At 35.7% G+C, this 18,590-nt stretch overlaps 1 protein-coding gene across 1 annotated transcript; it reads left to right on the top strand.

Annotated features, from left to right (window-relative positions):
* The first annotated feature begins 1,237 nt into the window (after window positions 1-1,237).
* Window positions 1,238-15,893, top strand: LOC125999005 (protein cereblon-like). The gene is given in 3 exon segments (XM_049767012.1): window positions 1,238-1,412; window positions 11,979-12,097; window positions 14,658-15,893. Coding segments are annotated over 3 exon segments (1,530 nt in total).
* Window positions 15,894-18,590: the final 2,697 nt, after the last annotated feature.

Genomic DNA, 18,590 nt, shown 5'->3' with positions numbered 1-18,590 from the left:
TTTATTTATTTATTTATTTATTTATTTATTTTTTTGGTTTTTGGGCCACACCAGCGGTGCTCAGGGGTTACTCCTGGCTATCTGCTCAGAAATAGCTCCTGGCAGGCACGGGGGACCATATGGGACACCGGGATTTGAACCAACCACCTTTGGTCCTGGATCGGCTGCTTGCAAGGCAAACGCTGCTGTGCTATCTCTCCGGGCCCCTTTATTTTTAAATAATATCTTTATTTAAGCACCATGGTTACAACCATGTTCGTATTCGGGTTTGTCATACAAAGTAGTGAAACCACCCTTCACCTGTGCAAGTTGTCAGTTTTAAAAATACTTTTAGATTCTATACAGAAAAGTTACATAGTAGAGAGTTCCAATACATATGGTACTTACCCAACTTCCCTTTATGCTAACAACTCTATCTCCTGTATATATAACAACTGTGTATAATGTTTATACAATCTAAAAAATTATGCCGATATACTATTCACTTAATGAAGGAAACAATGTTCTTGATAGTGTCTGCCTACAACTTCTGCACATCTGTGTTTAGATTTTATTTAGTCTGGAATATTTTTTAAATTGGACTTAAAGTAATTTGGTCTTGGGACCTCAACTTTCTGATAGTTTCAGTAAAATAATTAGCTTTCATTCATATTTTGTTTGTTTATGTCAAAACATGGAAGTTATTATTTTCCAACTTTATGTCACTATTTTAAATTTTTTACAGGGGATAAGAGAAAGAGAGATATTAGAGAGGGTATAATTCTTGCCTCACAATCAATTGACTTAGGTTCAATTCTGGGCACCATATATGGTTCATGGGGCAATGTCAGAAGTAATTTTTAAGCACAGTCATCAGAAGTAAACTCTGAGCACAGCTGAGTTTTATCCCAATCTATTTTTCAAATGTAATGAATAAATTATTTAAAATTAATATCAATGCATGAACAATCTGCTGCTCACAGAGAAATTTGATATGTAGGGGCCGGCGAGGTGGCGCTAGAGGTAAGGTGTCTGCCTTGCAAGTGCTAGCCAAGGAAAGGACCACGGTTCGATCCCCCGGTGTCCCATATGGTCCCCCCAAGCCAGGGGCAATTTCTGAGCACGTAGCCAGGAGTAACCCCTGAGCATCTAACGGGTGTGGCCCGAAAAACCAAAAAAAAAAGAAATTTGATATGTAAAAATCACAAAATAATATACCGGATTTATTCTCAAATGAGATGAATAACAAGCAGTGAAAATGATGGATACACTGGCCACACATCTGAAAGCTGGCAATCTTGAGAGGAGAGCTAGCCCAAGTCTCTGGCATGCTAATGCCATGCCAGCTGCACCCACAACACATAACAGCCATTTTGCCAAGAGCACACTACTCAACTATGACAGCAGAGACACCAAAGTGACCAAAAATCTAGGTACACCGGAACTTAGGATGACATCACCTGGACTTTTCTTGGAGTGAGTGTGGAACCCTCCCCCTGCCTATGTACTTTCCAAAGGCCTGGAAGCTGAAAACATGCCCCACAAAATCTATACTATCAGCACAGTGCTTGAAATTTCTGGAAATCAAATTATACATTTTCAAAAATTTTAATACTGTCGACCCAGAAGGAACACATGAATTTAGATGTCAACATGTATTTGGAGCCACCTAGTTAGAGTTCAGAAACAAAAGAAGTAACAAAAAATTAACTAAGAATAAAACTGGGAGACTGCTCTAGTCTGCACAAAATGGATGCTATCAACCTTAGCCTCTGTCTCTGTGGAAAGTTCCACTGAGCTGTATACGTGACCGTTGGTAGGTTCTTAGCCCATGAGCAAATAGGAAATCTTGCAACAAAAGATAGCCCCTTGTACTAACCACAGGGCCATGAGGCCAGGGACAAGATGTAGATAGTATTTCCATATATGTCTCTGATTCCGGTCAAGCTAAGATTGCTAGGATCAGTCATTGAGTTATGCCTTCCCCTTTACCCTTCCCCACCTCCTATGGGCTGTGCTTAACAAGGCACACTCTATCCTTTTTCCCTTTTTGGCAAAATACTTGTAGTAAGCATATAATTGGTAAAAAGCTTGTTTGAATTAACCAATGCTTGTATGCCCCATAGGTTTAATACTAAGTACTTTTATCCATTTTTGGTTATGTGCCTGTGCTTGGAATATAATTGGATAAGAGATGGTTCAAAATGACCAATAGTTTTTGAGACATGCCTCCCTTAGTGTAAAAATATATAAGCACTTGTCTGCTTAATAAATTTGCCTTTGATCAGCTACAAGACTTAGGCCTTCTTTCTAACCTCTACAGATTTTTCCACAGATATTTCGGATCGGGTCGGCCTCAGTGAACCCACGAATAAGTTACGGCATTCATCCCCTTCACCCTGCTGGCCGGGGTCCCCAGAAAGCCGCATAAAACCTTAGTAAACCATCTGACAATGGCTTAATGACCTCATTGTGGGATATAATAATATTCACAAATTTCCTTGTTGCTGTTTACTTAATTTTCTTTATCTCTTTTTAAATAATTTAACTCCCACATACCTGGAACAAATGTATTATGATTAATTATATTATAATAAACTATGAAATACATCATCTTTATATAAAATGTGTTTAAATTGTGTATAAAATCACAAAATAATTTTTTAAATTTTAAAGTTAGTCTTTTAGATTAAATGTTTTCTAATTTACTATGTTTATGTTGTAATATAACAAGCCATTTGGGATACTTGAATAGCTTTAAACACTTTGTAGTAATGTTTTTGTGTTTTAGATAAATATTAATTAGAATACTTTATTCAAATTTGGTATTGGCAGTGCTCAGGTCTTATTTCTACCTCTGCACTCAGAGATCACTTACAGTGAGGATCAAGGTACTACCTGGGGTACAGAGCAAGGCAAGGACCCTAACTGCTGCACTCTTTCTGACCCTCAAGTACAATTTTATTGGAAAAATCTGATGTATGCCTTGTTTCTTCCTTCTTTTTGTAATCCTTGCTTTTCTATTGACACTTTAAGAAGTCTATCTGATTCTTATAATTTTTATTGTAATGTATCCTGAAGCTGTTTTGTTTGGGTTTATTTAAATTCTCCTTGGGTCCCCTAGGTCAGTGCCTCAACTTCCCCGTCCAGAATAGTTATGTTTTCACCTATGAATCCATCAACAAAATGTTATTTCCCTTTCCCTCCTTCCTCTCAGAAATCTATGAGTTTTAACTTGTTCCTTTTGGTATCATAAATAATATCTTTTAGATAGTTCTAATCATTCTCAATACTTTTCTATAACTTCACTATAAATGGAGATGTGTACCTTGTCTTCAAAATTTCTGATTCAATGTTCAGCTTTTATCATTCTTTGGTTGAGACTTCCTAATGTATTCTTTAAACCTTTTATTATCTATTAAACTGAATTTCAATTTTCTTTTTTTTTAAATGTCATTATTCATCATTTTTTTAAATTTTTTAATTTTGAATTATGAGTACAAAAGATGCAAAGAAAGAGGACAAGGTAAAGTTACAGTGGAAGGACAATCAGCCATAACATAATTCTCAGAAGAAGTCCCCTTGCTGATATCTTAACTTTGAACTTTCAGCCAAAGAACGTTAAGATAAATAAAACAGAATACATGTACAATTACTTTGTCCCTCAAGTCCCCAGATTGTAGCACATTATATTTCTTAACAGCACACAAGGCAATCTAAAGCCATAAAACTTACATAACTCCTTAAACATTAGAGGCATAGTATTTTTTACATTTACATGTACATGTATATTAGCTTAAGTTAACCTCAAATTTTAAGTGGGTGCATTTAACCTCAAATTTTAAGTGGGTGCATTTTAAGGATTAGAGTCAAAGGAGCACAGTAAAAACGGTGTTAGAGTGGCAATTGTTGTTTGCATAGGCCCACCAAAATATGAGAGGCCTGGAAAGAAATAACCTTGGCCTAAATATAAAGAGATCCTACCCCTGAAGTTTCCTGGCATAAGACCAACTCTAGGCTTCAGGCAAGTTATCGTCCAATCCAAGACATTGTCCGTAGTGCCAACACACTTTTCACACAGTCTCTGTTGTTGGTATCATGTTTCTATACTAAAGATTCTGGAATCTGCATATCCTAAATTGAAGTCATGATGTGGAGTGTCTTCTCGTTTCACCTCACCATGAAAGGGCAATGCAGGAAGCTCTGTCCTGTAAGCAGGTCGTTGTTAAGTCTTCTCATTGTTAAGGGAAGTCTCTTTTCAGCAGGACGATGTCTGAGCAGTGGTAGGGTCTTCCGTGGTAGAAGATTGCTTCCAGGTGATGTTATAGACAAACCTCACAATTAAGGGGCAATACAGCAAGCCCTGTCCAGTAAGCAGGTCATTGTTTTTGTTAAGTCTTCTTAGTGTTAAGGGAAGTCTTTTTTGAGTAGATCGATGTCAGAGCAGCTGTAGGGTCTTCCCTGGTAGAGGATTGCCTCCAGGTGATGTTATATACAACCTTGGATGTTTTGTAGATGTCTCTCTAGATCAGGGGTGAATGGAGAATGCCCATTCTTCTGAAGCCTGTACCAGGTCTTTATGTCAATGTTCAGGGTGTAAGGTCTCATTGCACTACAAGATTTGTGTGTTCCCATCTCTATTAGATAAGAACTTATTGTTATGTATAGTATTTTCCCATTTTAGTGTGCCTAAGCAAACAAGAAATAAAGCCACGTGGTGCTATCAGATATATGGGGGCATAAGAACATTTCCAACAATACCCATGACTTGGTTCAAACATAAGCATTAGACTGAGGGATTCTTTCACACCAAATTTCATATTGAGCAGTTCACAAAGAGAAGATAAAAAACATGGGGGGGGATCGTCACTGTATAAGAAAATATTCAGCAAAAGTTATAGCCGTCAAAGAAAACACTCATAAAATGTTGAAGAGACATAAGTGTCCTTTTTATGCCTTTTAAAATAGTTGGGTGGGTGTTAACTCCAGGGCACCACTTTGATCTGTGACTTAGGACTCTACAGTACTTAAGTTAGAAAGGGTAAATGAGGAGTAATGATGATAGGAGTTAAGGAAGTTAATGAGAAATATGATTTATGAAGGGGAATGCAAAAGGGCAGAGTACAAAATGGACATTCTGCATACATAAAAACATAATTCAATGATAGTGAGTACTGTTAATGTTTCTTGTGCGCGCGGGGGCAATCGCGATTTTGAAAATATAGACTGGACAGATATTACCAGTGACTTCAAGAAGCTGGGAGGCCAGAAGTTCAAGGCCCCACCTAGCCCCTCCCTAAGGAGCCGAATGGATAATGGGGGAAAGCCTAGGGTACCTTCAAGCTCCACCAAGTGGCCCAACTCACCGGCTTGCCGAGGCATGTGGCCCGGGGAAGCCCTGGAGATCTGGAGCAAGGTGGTAGAGGGGTGCTGGGGTTACCCAAGTCCCGCACCCCCACTAGGCCTGGTTAAGGAGGCCTCCGGCATGGCGGTGGCCTGCCAAACCCCCTCCTGCTAGACTCCCTGGCTCCCAGGAAGGAGCCTGAATTTCAATTTTCTATCAGTCTGTCTTCAAATGTATCGACTCTATGTGTTACACACAATTTAATATCGACATGACTATTTTTCTAATTCTTCAGTAATGTATGAAGACATATCATAACTGAGGCTCTTCTGTCACCAATACTTTTGACACTATCAAATATTGATGCAAATAAATTCTTTTTTTTCTCATTGTCCTAGGTGCTCTGGGGAGTGCAGTATATGTTCTATTTCTCTAATGTTTCCCTCTGTTGATTTGTTGGGACACAGGCTACTGTTAACTCTAGGTCTGCAAGTGGCTCTCTGTTCTAGCTTGGCCCCCTCCTTGGTGTTCATGGAAGGATCTTGAAAGGAAGACACTTTAAGATCACACTGTGAAGTTGGTTCATTGATACCTCTACAGCTAGGTTTGATTCTCTCCCAGGAATCTTGGCTCAGTGATCATTTCAGAGTCTATTACAGTCAACCTTCAATCATGGGAATAAAGGGACAGAACCCCTGGCATCTCTGAATATTTGCTTTTTAAAGTTTACTAGAACTTTATATAAAATATTTTCATATGTTTGGAAATGATAAAAAATGATTTTTAGAATAATGTAACAATATAAGTGAAAGAAGAATAGAAGTCTATTGTTTAGCCAAGTATCATACTTTGAGATTGTTTGAAGAAAAATATATAAGAAGAGATATGTAATAGTAAAAAACTCCATCCATTTTTGTTTTTATCTCTGTGTCTGTTTTCTTCTTTTTCCTCTTGCATAAATGACAAGTATCCATTGTGCACAGACTTCTTTAAGATTATTCAGTAGCTAAACCCTTTAGGGTTTATCAGGCACTAACTTTGGCTTGATGTACTCTGGTTTTTGAGAAAGTAATTATACTTATTTTTATTAATCACTTTATTAAAATACATGGATAGGAGGTTGTCAAATAGTTGTTTTTAGTAAGAAATACAAAGATATTCATAATTGAGTTTCAGTCATGCAAAGTATAACACCCTTCACTGGTGCACATTTCCTGCCACCAATGTCACCAGATTCCTTCCCACTATCCTCCCTCCATTTTATTTCTCTCATCCCCACTTTTAGAAATAGTGATTTGAAATATTATTACTGAGGGTTATGATGTCTATCACTTAAACTTCTTTCAGCAGAAAATTCGTGTCCAGAGTGAACATTTCCAATGATCATTGTCAAAGTGTTCCCTTCTGTGCCCTAACATGAATGGACCCTATTGGCCCTCATCCCTGTTGCCGCTGAATAAATCATCATACACTATTTTACACCCCACAAATGAATGTGATCATCTATGGCTTTCCTTCTCCCTCATTTCACTCCATATCCATCCATGTATGAATGAATTATATGACTTTATTTTTTCTTTTATTTATTGATTTTTGTTCTAATATCTAAATTGTATTCCATTGTATGTACTATAGTTACTTTATCCACTAATTTGTTCTTGGGCACTTGTTTTTTTTTTCCAAATTCTGGCTATTATAAATAACATTGTGTTGAAAAAAGGGATGCAGAGGGATTTTTTACATTTATTTTAGCTTCATTGGGTATATTCCTAGGAGTGATTTTGTGGGATCACATAGAAGCTCAATTTTTAGTTTCTTAAGGATTATCTATATTGTTTTCCAGAAAGACAGGTTGGCATTCCCACCAGCAGAAAATGACAGTCCCTTTCTTCCTACATCCACACCAACACTGACTGTTCTTGTTCCTGTGATATGTACCATTCTCTATGGTGTGAGATGATATCTCATTGTTTCAATTTGCAGCTTACTGATGATTAATGATATGAAACCTTTTTTCATTTGTCTTTTGGCCTACTGAATATCTTATTTGAGGAACATCTTTTCATTTTTTCTGTTTATTTTTGGATGGGATTAGATGGCTTTCTTTTGCTAAACTCAACAAGTGCCTTGTATATCTTTGGCACTAACCTTTATCACATGGGTATTAGGTGAATATTCTCCCATTACATGTGCAGTCTTTGTATCCTAGTCTCCATTTTCTCTGTGGTGCAGAAATTTTTCAGTTTAATATGGTTCCATTTTTTTAAATCTTTGTTTTCTTTTGTATAGCCAGTGTTATTTTAGCCTTGAAGTTGCCTTTAGCTTCTATATGATAGATTGTTCTGCCTATGTTTTTCTCTATGGATCTTATATTATTTGGTCCAACCCCTTTTGTTAAACAGAGATGTTAAACAGAGATCTGAGTTCCTTTCTGTGAATGAAGTTGACCAGTTTTTCCTTCACAACTTGTTCCATTGGTTTCGTGTTCCTTTATAAAATATTAATTGATCATATATCTGAGGGTTGGTCTCAGAATAGTCCAATTTGTTCTATTGAGCTGATGATCTGTCTTACTTCAATATCATCCTGTTTTAACTACTACTGCCTTATAGTACAATTTAAAGTTGGATAAAGTGAGGATCGTTGTCTCCCTTTTCTCGTGTCCATTTTTATGTCTTGAAGCCGTATATTGTAGATTTTTTGTATAGGTCTTTCAATTCTTAAGTTGAGTCTAAAGTACTTGATTTTTGAAGCCCAATTATGAAGGGGATTGTTTTTAAGATATCATTCTTCTATTTTCCTCAACTTTTGCTGCACCAATGTGAAAAACTGCCACCCTTTTTATGTTTTAGATAGGATCTCCCACCTTTTTCATAAAACCTTGTGACATGGATTACTTTGTTTCACCACATATTCCCCCATTTTTCTATAAAACTAAGAAGAAAGGAATAAAGAAAGACTGGGTACCAGGGGCCAAGTGATATTAATTTTCTTTTTCTTTTTTTTTATCTTTTAAATAGGGACTCCCACCTTTTTCATAGAAACTTGGGACACAAATTTCTCTGTTCTACCTTATATTTCTGCATTTTTTTATAAAATTAAGAAGGAGGTTAAAAAAAGAAAGAAAGGGGTCAGGGACCAAGTGGTCTCAAGTGCATTGGTAGAGAAAACAAAGAAAAACTTATCTGAGCCAAATTTAAGAGCAATAAAATCAAATGACCCAAACTATAACAATATAAATTTAAAATAGGCCTGTTATAATGGCCTTGTGATAGGTCCCAGGGGCACTCTGGGAATATTGGTGGAGAAACGTCAACCCTGGTGGTGGGATTGGCCCTGATTCATTGTATGTTTGAAATCCAACTATAAAGGTATTTGCAAATCATATCCTTCAATAAAAATTGTTTTAAATATTTTTTGTTTTTTTTAATTTTTATATAGTAAATTCATGGAATTTTGCTATTTAATTTTTTGTTTGCCACTGTACTATACAGATCTATTGTTTCTAGAAAATTTTATATAGTCTTTAATATCATGTCTTCTGCAAATAGTGAGAGTTTGACTTCTTCCTTTCCTCTCTGGATGCCATTGAACTTTTTTTGCATGATTACTATGGAAAGTACTTCTAGTACTATATTGAATGAAAAGGGTGAAAGGGGGAAATCTTTTGCCTGGTATTAGAAGAAAGACTGAGCTGTTCCCCATTGAGTATAATGTTTGTCATGGAAGTGTGTTAGTTTTGATTATATTTTGATTACAATATAATTTCCCATATTATTGAGAGTTTTTAAAATAAACGTTGCTGGACCTTGTTGAATGCTTTCTATACATCTAAGGCTAAAATAATATGTTTATATTTTCGTTTTAGATATGGTGTATTTTATTGATTGTGTATGTTGATCATCTTTGTATCGATGTAATGAATGCTACTTGGACATGTTCTATGATATTTTTGATGAGCTATTGGAATTTATTTTGTTGAGAACTTTGCATCTGTGATCATCAAGGTTATCATCTTGTAATTCACTTTTTATTGTTTCTCTATTTTCTTTTGGGATTGGGTGCTGTTAGCTTCATAGAAACTGTATGGGAATGTTTCTGTTTCTTGCAGTTTCCTGGAGCATGAAAAATTTTAGTAGTAGGTCCTCTTTAGAGGTTTGAAATAATTCTCTAATGAAACCATCTTAGCCTGGGATTTAGTTTTGGGGAAGCCTTTTTATTATCATTTCCATTTGCATGGCAAGGATAGGTCTATTCATGTATTCCGCATCATCTTTGCTCAATATTGGGAGGTTTTAGGAGTACAAGAATTTATATTTCTTTTGATTTCTCTAAATTTGTGGCATAAGAATTCTCAAAGTAATCTTTGATTACCCTTTGATTACTCTTTGATTACAATTATTTATATAATATCTGTAGTGACATTTCTCCTTTTTATTTCTGATTTGGCTTATTGAGTTTTCTCTCTTTGTGTGTCTTGATAAACATTTATTGATCTTGTTTAATTTGCAAAGAACCAACTCTTGATTTCATTTATCTATTACATTGTTTTTTTGGTGCCCAATTCATTAATTTCTGCCTTAAGTATTATTATTTTCTTCCTCATGCCTGCTTTTTGACTCATTTTGTTGGTCATTTTCTAATTTCTGTAGCTGTACTATTACATTATCTATGTAGGCCCATTCTCCTTCCTAAAGAATGCTTGTAAAGCTATAAAATTATTCCCTTAAAATAGCTTTTGCTCTGTCTCACAAATTCTAATAGTTAATGACTTTATTCTCAATTGTTTCTAGGAATCTTTTCATTTCCTCTTTGAATTCTTCTCTGACCCACTAATTTTTCAGTAGTGATCTGCTTAATTTCCAAGTGGTAAAGTTATTTCTCCATTTCTGCTTGTAATTAACTCTTATTTTCAGTGCTTCATGGCCTCAGAAGATAGTTAATACAATATCAATTCTCCTGATTTTTTGCAGGCATGTTTTATGGTCCATCATGTGGTCTATCTTGGAAAATGTTTCATGGACATTGGAGAAGAATGTGTATTCATAATTTTGGGGATGAAAACCCCTCTATAAATTTACTAAGCCCCTCTCATCCATTTCTTCCTTCAAAACCATTATATACTTGTGTTTTATTTTGGTGAATCTATTAAGAAGTGAAAGAGTGGTATTAAATTGGTCCACAATTATTGTGTTGTTATTGCTGTCTTTCTCCAATAGCTTAACAGCTTAATATCAGTTTAAAGAATTTTTTGACCCCCTCATTGGGTGCATATATGTTTAGGATTGAGATTTCTTTATATATATATATCCATATATATATATATCCTTTTATTACTAAGAACTGACCCTCTCTGTATCTTAAAACATTTTGAGCTTGAAATCAAAGTCTCTTATATTTATATGGAGACCTTAAACTTTTTTTTTTTTGGAGAGCCACAGCTGGCAGTGCTTTGTAGTTACTCCTGGCTCTGCATTCAGAAATTACTACTGACAGTCATGTAACCATATGGCATTCCAGGGATCAAACTCAGGTTGACTGAGAAAAAGGCCATCTTTTTGTTGAAAGGTTTGTGTGTATATAGTTTTGTTTGTGATTTATCTACTGTATTAAGGATACTTCTTTGCATGTAATATCCTTTATTTATATAGCTCTTTTCAGTATTCTATATCTATGGTTTCATTATTGTTATTAAGATATATGTTGGACTGGGTTTTTGTTTGTTTGTTTTGTTTTGGGTCTTTTAGCTGCTACTCTTTGGACATCCTGAATATGGGTTAATGCATTCTTCAGCTCTGAGACTTCTCAGCAATATGTCTTTGACTGTTGATTCTTCCTAGGGTTTTTCTTCCTGGCTTTTTGAGATCCAAATGGTTATTATGCTGTTTCAGCTGAATTTATTACAAAAGTCTATCTTTGTCTGTTTGCTTATTTGGGGGATTTTCTTTATCTTCTGTTTGTTTATTATGAGGATTTTTCTATCTTCTGTTGTTATCTGGAAATTTTTTGCACCTCATCGTTGAGCTCACTGATTCTGTCTTCAGCAACTCAGTTATTTTTCTGGTGAGACCTTCTAATGAATTTATCATTTTGCTTACCAAGTTTTTCAATTTCAACACTTATGTTTGTATTTTTCTCATGTCTGCTCTCATATCCTTCTGTGTTTTGTTGGCACTCTGCTTCATTGTTTCTTTGAGCTCATTGAACATCTGAAGCATTTTCACTCTGAACTCCAATTCAGAGAGGTTATAAAGGAGATTAGTACTGATTGGTCTTCAGGATTTACCACCAGGCATGATGAGTTTTCACACTGCCTTACCATAGTGCTTTGTAGTCTCAAGGTGCTTTGTTCAAATGTCCCTTTCAGTCTCTCCACTGTCAGGGAGAGTTTATATGGGTGAGAGATTATTTTCTCGATGTAAGCTTCAGCCTATTTAACATCTGACTTGTGTGGATGGGTAGGTATAGCTAAACACAGTAAACATACACCCTGTTTAAACACACAGAGAACACACCTGTTTTCCCTAATCCCCTAAACTCAGAAACACACACCCTGTTTTAATTACCTCATTTAATAACCCTATCTGATTGGCTGACACAGAGTTCACACCCTACTCTCATCTAATTTAAATATCCTTTCCCAACTAAAATAAAGTGCGTTATTCCCCAGAAGTGGATCCTGGGTGCTTCTTTGTAAGTGCTCTACTTGTCAGGAATCCAACCTCAGCAGTGACTTCTACAACTCAGGACTTGGCCTCACCAGCAACATCTAAGGTAGGCACAATCCCTTCATTGTTGAAGCTACCCTCACCATCCACAACACTGCCTGTACTCACATTTACATATTATTTTAAGTAGAATAATAATTGATAATAATAATCATCATCATCCTTGATAATCTTGATCTCTTTCTCTTCTGATTCACTATTTAATATAAGAATGCAACTGATTTTTATGTATTGAGTTTGAAGTCTGCTATATTGCTGTGCTGATTTATTGTTTCTCGCGGCCATTTTGGTGGTCTCTTTAGGATTTTCTATGTGTATCATTATGCTATCAGAAAATAGTGATATTTTGACTTTTTTTTAATTTGGATCCCTTTGATTTGCTTTTCTTGCCTGATTGCTGTAGCCAGGTCTTCTAATTCTATACATAATGAAAATGAAAACAGTGCACACCTAGCCTTGTGTCTGTGCTCGTTTAAACATATCAGTTTTACATTTATTGAACCTCTGAATTTTTAAATTTATTTCCTTCTACCAACTTTTGCTGTTGTTTATTATCTAGTTACTTTTTCCCATAAATTTTGATAACTGGTTGTGTAAAAGTACAGTATGTAGGACATGTAACTTGCATGTGGCTGATCAAGTTTTGACCCTTGCACCCTATAAGACCCCAATGCTTCAGGAATCATTGAACTCTAGTACAATTTTGAGTACAGAGTCTAAAGTAAACCCTACGTAATCTCAGGTGTGACCAAAAAAAAAACCAAACCAAACAAAATTTTTGTTTAGCTACATGTATATTATTTTTATTATTTTATAAAGAAATTTTTCTTTTTTTCTTTTTGGCCACACCTGGCAGTGCTCAGGGGTTACTCCTGGCTCTGCACTCAGAAATTGCTCCTGGCAGACTTGTGGGACCATGTGTGATGCCAGGGATCAAAGCCAGATTCGTCCTAGGCCAGTCTTGTGCAAGGCAACCACCTTACCGTGCTATCACTTCAGCCCCATAATGAAAATTTTCTAACTAATTCAATTGATTATTTTAGAAGCCACACCTGACAGTACTCAAGGAAAACTCCTGGCTTGCCTCCACAAAGGGCTCACACAGAATGATATGGAGTGCCAAGTATCAAACCCAAGTCTGCTGCATTCAATGCGAAAACACTATCCAAGGCCTTTCCCACTATAATACCACTCTGGCTTCTTTCAATGTATTTTAAATATTTCACTTCCTCATCAATCCAGTGATTATTGATAATAGTAACATTATTCTTAAATATTAGAGATTTATGGTGCATTTATTATACTTGATGTCTAATTTTATAACATAATTATCCAAAATAATTTGTTTTTAATAACCTTTGAGTATTTTAATGGAAGCTTTATCACTTTATTGTCAAAATTGAATTTTGATTGAAATGAATGTATGAGCCTGGATTTGCTATTCTGTTAAATCAGAGATTAAACTGTTTTCTTTTTTCTGTATATATATATACATTTATAATATATATTAAATATTTATAAATCTATATAAAATCTTTATAAGCACCATGATTACAAGCATGATTGTAGTTGGGATTTTAACTTTTAGAAATGTTTTAATAATTTTGTAATAGCACATGACCTATCTTTGTGCTCACTCTAAAAAAGTGACAATTTTTGTTGTGACATTTTTTGTACTCTTCTATTAGATTTATCTGTTTTACTTCATTCATTTATACTTCATTTTTAGCACATTGGTGCTAGTTGTACCTATGGGGCTTACACTCGACTATGTCTTTATTAACAAAAAATTACAGTAATCGTGTCAGCTTGAGAAATGATATACTTTTTTGATTTTATGTCTAGTTGATGTGTCCACATATATCAGAGGAGGCAAAACTATTTTTGTGTAGTTATATTATACTGATATCACCATTTTGAATTTTATTAATAGTTAAACCTTTTGGTGTTACTTGACTTGGCAAATATATTAATAATTATAATGCCCTATTGTCAAGTTAGGCCTTAGTCATTATAAATTTCCCACTTACCTATTTTTACCTATTTAAATTGGATATCTATATTAGCTGATGCATAATGGAGAATCTATCATTTTTAGTTTCCCTTTTCCTTCTAGAATTGTTTAACAAACTTACTTTATGACTGTATTTGTATTAAGAAATGAGACGTGTTCAAAACAGGCAGAAAAATGTTAGATTATACTTTCTTATGAGCCGTGCTTTTAAATTATTAAATTCCAACCATTAATGTTTAGACATTATTGGAATATGATTATCAATGTTTTATCATTTGTTTTCCTCATGTGACATTCTTTTCTCCTCATTTTTTCCTTAGGCCTGCATATATTCCCTTAAGTTCTTTCACTAATTTCTTACATTTTCTGTAGTTTCTTACATTTTACTTCTTTCTAGAGTTTCTTAGATTTTTCCTCTAATTTTATAAGGTTGTCATGAGTTTTTATATAAATTATACTTATTGTCTATTAAAGCATTGCTCTTATGTTAATTTAAAAGATTAGATTTTGACTATTTCTACATATCATGTCATATAATTTTGGTATCTATCTTATATGGAAGATAAATTTTCATTTTATGTGTTCTTTTCAGTTTTCTTGCAAGGAAGTTGTAAATCAAGATAGCAAAGAAGCCAGAAGACCAAATTTTAGTTTTAATTTTAATACCAGTCTGCCTACAGCACATTCGTACCTGGGTGCAGACATGGAGGAGTTTGATGGCAGGAGTTTGCATGACGATAACAGCTGCCAGGTAATCCCTGTGCTGCCCCTGGTGATGATGATCCTCATTCCAGGGCAGTCCTTGCAGGTGCAGGTCTTCAGACCTCACGATGTCAACATGGTGCGGAATCTAATTCAGAAGGAAAGGACCATTGCCATCCTTGCATACAGAAATGGACAGGAGACAAAAGCACAGTTTGGAACAACAGCGGTGATCTATGCCTATGGAGAAGAAGAAGATTCTGGAACCGAGATGGTGAAAGTAAAAGCAATTGTAAGACAAAGGTTCAAAGTCCTGGAGCTCAGGACCCAGTTAGATGGAAGCCAGCAAGCGAAAGTACAGATTCTTCCTGAGTGTGTGCTACCTTCAACCATGTCTTCATTTCAGTTAGAATCCCTCAATAAGTGCCAGGTATTTCCTTCAAAACCGCTCTCATGGAAAGACCTGTATTCAAATAAGTGGTGGCAGAAATAGCAGAAGAAAAAGTTCTATTGTGCGAATCTGACCTCGTGGCCTCACTGGCTCTATTCCTTATATGATGCTTATACCTTAATGAACAGAATTAAGAAGCAATTATATGAATAGGATGGCATTCTAGAAGATGAGGCCCTTCCTTCCAATCCAATAGACTTTTCTTACAGAGTGTCTGCTTGTCTTCCTATCCATGATGCGCTGAGAATCCAACTTCTTAAAATCAACAGTCCTATCCAGCGCCTCTGCTGTGAACTGGACATCATTAACAGATGTACATCTCTTTACTGTAAACAATGTCAAAAATCTGAAATAACTACAAAGAAGGAACTACTCAGTTTGTCCTTATTTGGGTCTTTGGCAGCTGAGATTAATCCTCATGGTTATTTGCATAACACTCTGACCATGTATAAGGCCTGCAACCTGAATCTGATTGGCCACCCTTCAACAGAGCACAGCCTATTCCCAGGATATGCCTGGACCATTGCCCTGTGTAGAGTCTGTGCAAATCATATTGGATGGAAATTCACAGCCACCAAGAAAGACATGTCACCTCCAAAGTTTTGGTGCTTGTCTCAATCTGCTCTGCTTCCCATGATTCCAGGCACAAAAACACACAAGGTATCAGCCCCATAGTGACACTGTCCTTGTAGAGACAGAAGGAAGGGTGAGTCAATCTCACTATGGAGATTCCAGTACCTTTCACATCCTCTCATGTGCAGAAATGCACGTCAAGGTATCATGCACATTATTCCCTACATAACATTTGAAATTGCCATATGATGAGATTAATCGTTTGAAGTAGTAAAGAGCATCTTTGAATCCTTTCTTCAACATCTAAGGTAACAGATGTCAGTCTGTGTCCCTGTGAGAAAGGCAAGCAGTGGAAGTTCTTGTAAAGGAGCTTTGGTCTTTAGTTTGTTTGACTGGTTTGTAAAATTTGAAAGTATTCTAATTAAATTATAGAGCTTCAGATCCATGTATATTTTTCATTACCTAAAGTGTTTATACATAAATATCCTGTATGTGTTTGCTTGGTATTTGAACTATAACCTGTTTATTCTGTTGCAGAGTTTAATAACATGGTACATATGCTAGACTATGTCTTCTTCATAGGTTAGTGGTGACTCTGTATTTTCTAGGCTATTGTTTTAATTCTTAAATAGTAAAGAAAATCTGTAATTACACATAAAGAATGTTCCTTCTGCGAATGATGTCAATTATTCATAAGAAAATAATGTACCTGTAAGAAATTAAGAGACTGATTTTCCACTGACCTCTTTGCTTAGATATTTGAATGGTTGGAAACATTCACATGTGTGACCACTGTGGTTTTGATATGCATTCACTTCTTTCTATTTGGACTAACTGGATAAAATACATAAGGCCAAATTAGACTGTCAATTTTTATCAAGATTTTGTCTCCTCCTAAACAAGAATCGTTTTTTATTCCTATACTGATGTAGCAAATGATTGTCATGTTGCATGTTTCTATGAAGAGTAAATAAAAGTAACTCTAGAATGCTGATTTATTCTTTAATACTAATTACTATGTCCTATGGGTTGTTTTCCCCTCTTGAAGTCCAGCATTGCTCTTTGAGAAGACTGGATAAGAGATTTTGCCAGAATATTTGGCAATGTCAGTAACATCCCAAACCACAAAGTAACCTCCCTAAGAGACCAGGCCCACATGTGCCCCTCCAAAATTGTAGTTGCAGAATGTTCTATATTGTTTACCGACAAAGAAAATTTTCTACTGTCTACAAGAGAATTTTTTCTTGCAAGGCCAGAATTCTGTCGATGAATTGCTTTAAAGTTTGCTTTAATATTTGGCTTTCTATGAAAACATTTATACTTCATCATATTATAAATACTACTTGAAAGGTTAAAATGATCTTAGTTTAAGAATTTTTCCTTTGGAGGCACAGATCCAAGAATACCACATTTGAAGAAATTGTGTATACTCTTGTCTTCAATCACTGCAAAATATATGGAAAAATATTGGGTTTATCACTAAAATTTACCTGATATCATTACACATATTCAGGAAGAGAGCTGGCAGATTCAAAAAGAGAAACTCCTTCACCTATAGGCCCCAATATGCAGTACTAACTTGAATCTGGGAGGAAATTTCAGAGAGACTCCAAGTGACAACCTGACCAACCAGCAAGTATTATTCCAACACAGGAAGCCTAGCAGAAATATGAAAAGTTGTAATGTACCTGAAGTCCAGAAAAGCCAGGGCCTTAAGGGAAACTCCCAGGTTAATTACAATCAAATAGTATACCCATGCCAGCTTGTCCTGTATTAGAAGTAATGACTATATAGTATATTACTTTGCTATGTTGTTTACTTTCATGATTACAATAAAGTTCATTGTTGTGTTTCACTACATATAATGTATACCATCTCTCAACAGTGCACCCTTCCTGTCACCAATATCTCCCATTTTCCTCCCACCCCCACAACCTTCCTACTTGCTGTAGGGCACTCAATTTGCTTCTCTCTCTACTTTTTGACACTCTGGTTATGGAGACTATTATGTGGAGTGAAATAAGCCAAAAAGATGGACATAGAATAATCTCACTCATTTGTGGTATATAAGAAAAACAAAAGATAGTATGGTAACACCCAGATACAATAGAGACAAAGGTCAGGAGGTCCAGCCTAGGGTTGGAAGAGTGATACGAGTAGCTAGCGTAGGGGCCAGAGTGATGGCACAGTGGTAGGGCGTTTGCCTTGCACACTGCTGACCCAGGATAGACCGAGGTTCGATCCCCTGTGTCCTATATGGTCCCCCGAGCTAGGAGCAATTTCTGAGTACAGAGCAATGACTAACCCCTGAGTGTCACTGGGTGTGGCCCAAAATTTAAAAAAGTAGCTAGAATATATAGTTTATTATTAAATATTGACTTCTTCAGAGTAATTAAATTTGGGAATATAAATGGAAATATAAACACAATAAATGTGCTAATTTAGCCTGTAACATGCCAACAGAGAGTTGATCTATAGTAGCTATACTTGAAACATGCATATTAAATTTAATGGATGATTCCCATAGATTATTCCTTCATCCCCTAAAGAACAATATAAAGACATACTATTTCAAGGTTAAACTCCAAGTAAAGGAAAAAAAACTGTCAATTCATTGTTCTTGCGATTAATCAAAAATGAAACATTGGATAAAAATATTGATTGTGGGCCCGGAGAGATAGCATGGAAGGTAAGGCGTTTGCCTTTCATGCAGAAGGTCATGGGTTCGAATCCCGGTGTCCCATATGGTCCCTCGTGCCTGCCAGGAGCTATTTCTGAGCATAGATCCAGAAGTAACTC

The sequence above is a fragment of the Suncus etruscus genome, chromosome X (assembly GCF_024139225.1).
Source record: "Suncus etruscus isolate mSunEtr1 chromosome X, mSunEtr1.pri.cur, whole genome shotgun sequence".
Classification (NCBI taxonomy): domain Eukaryota; kingdom Metazoa; phylum Chordata; class Mammalia; order Eulipotyphla; family Soricidae; genus Suncus; species Suncus etruscus.
Note: the sequence above shows the minus strand (reverse complement) of the source record. Positions and strands in the feature narration are given on the sequence as shown.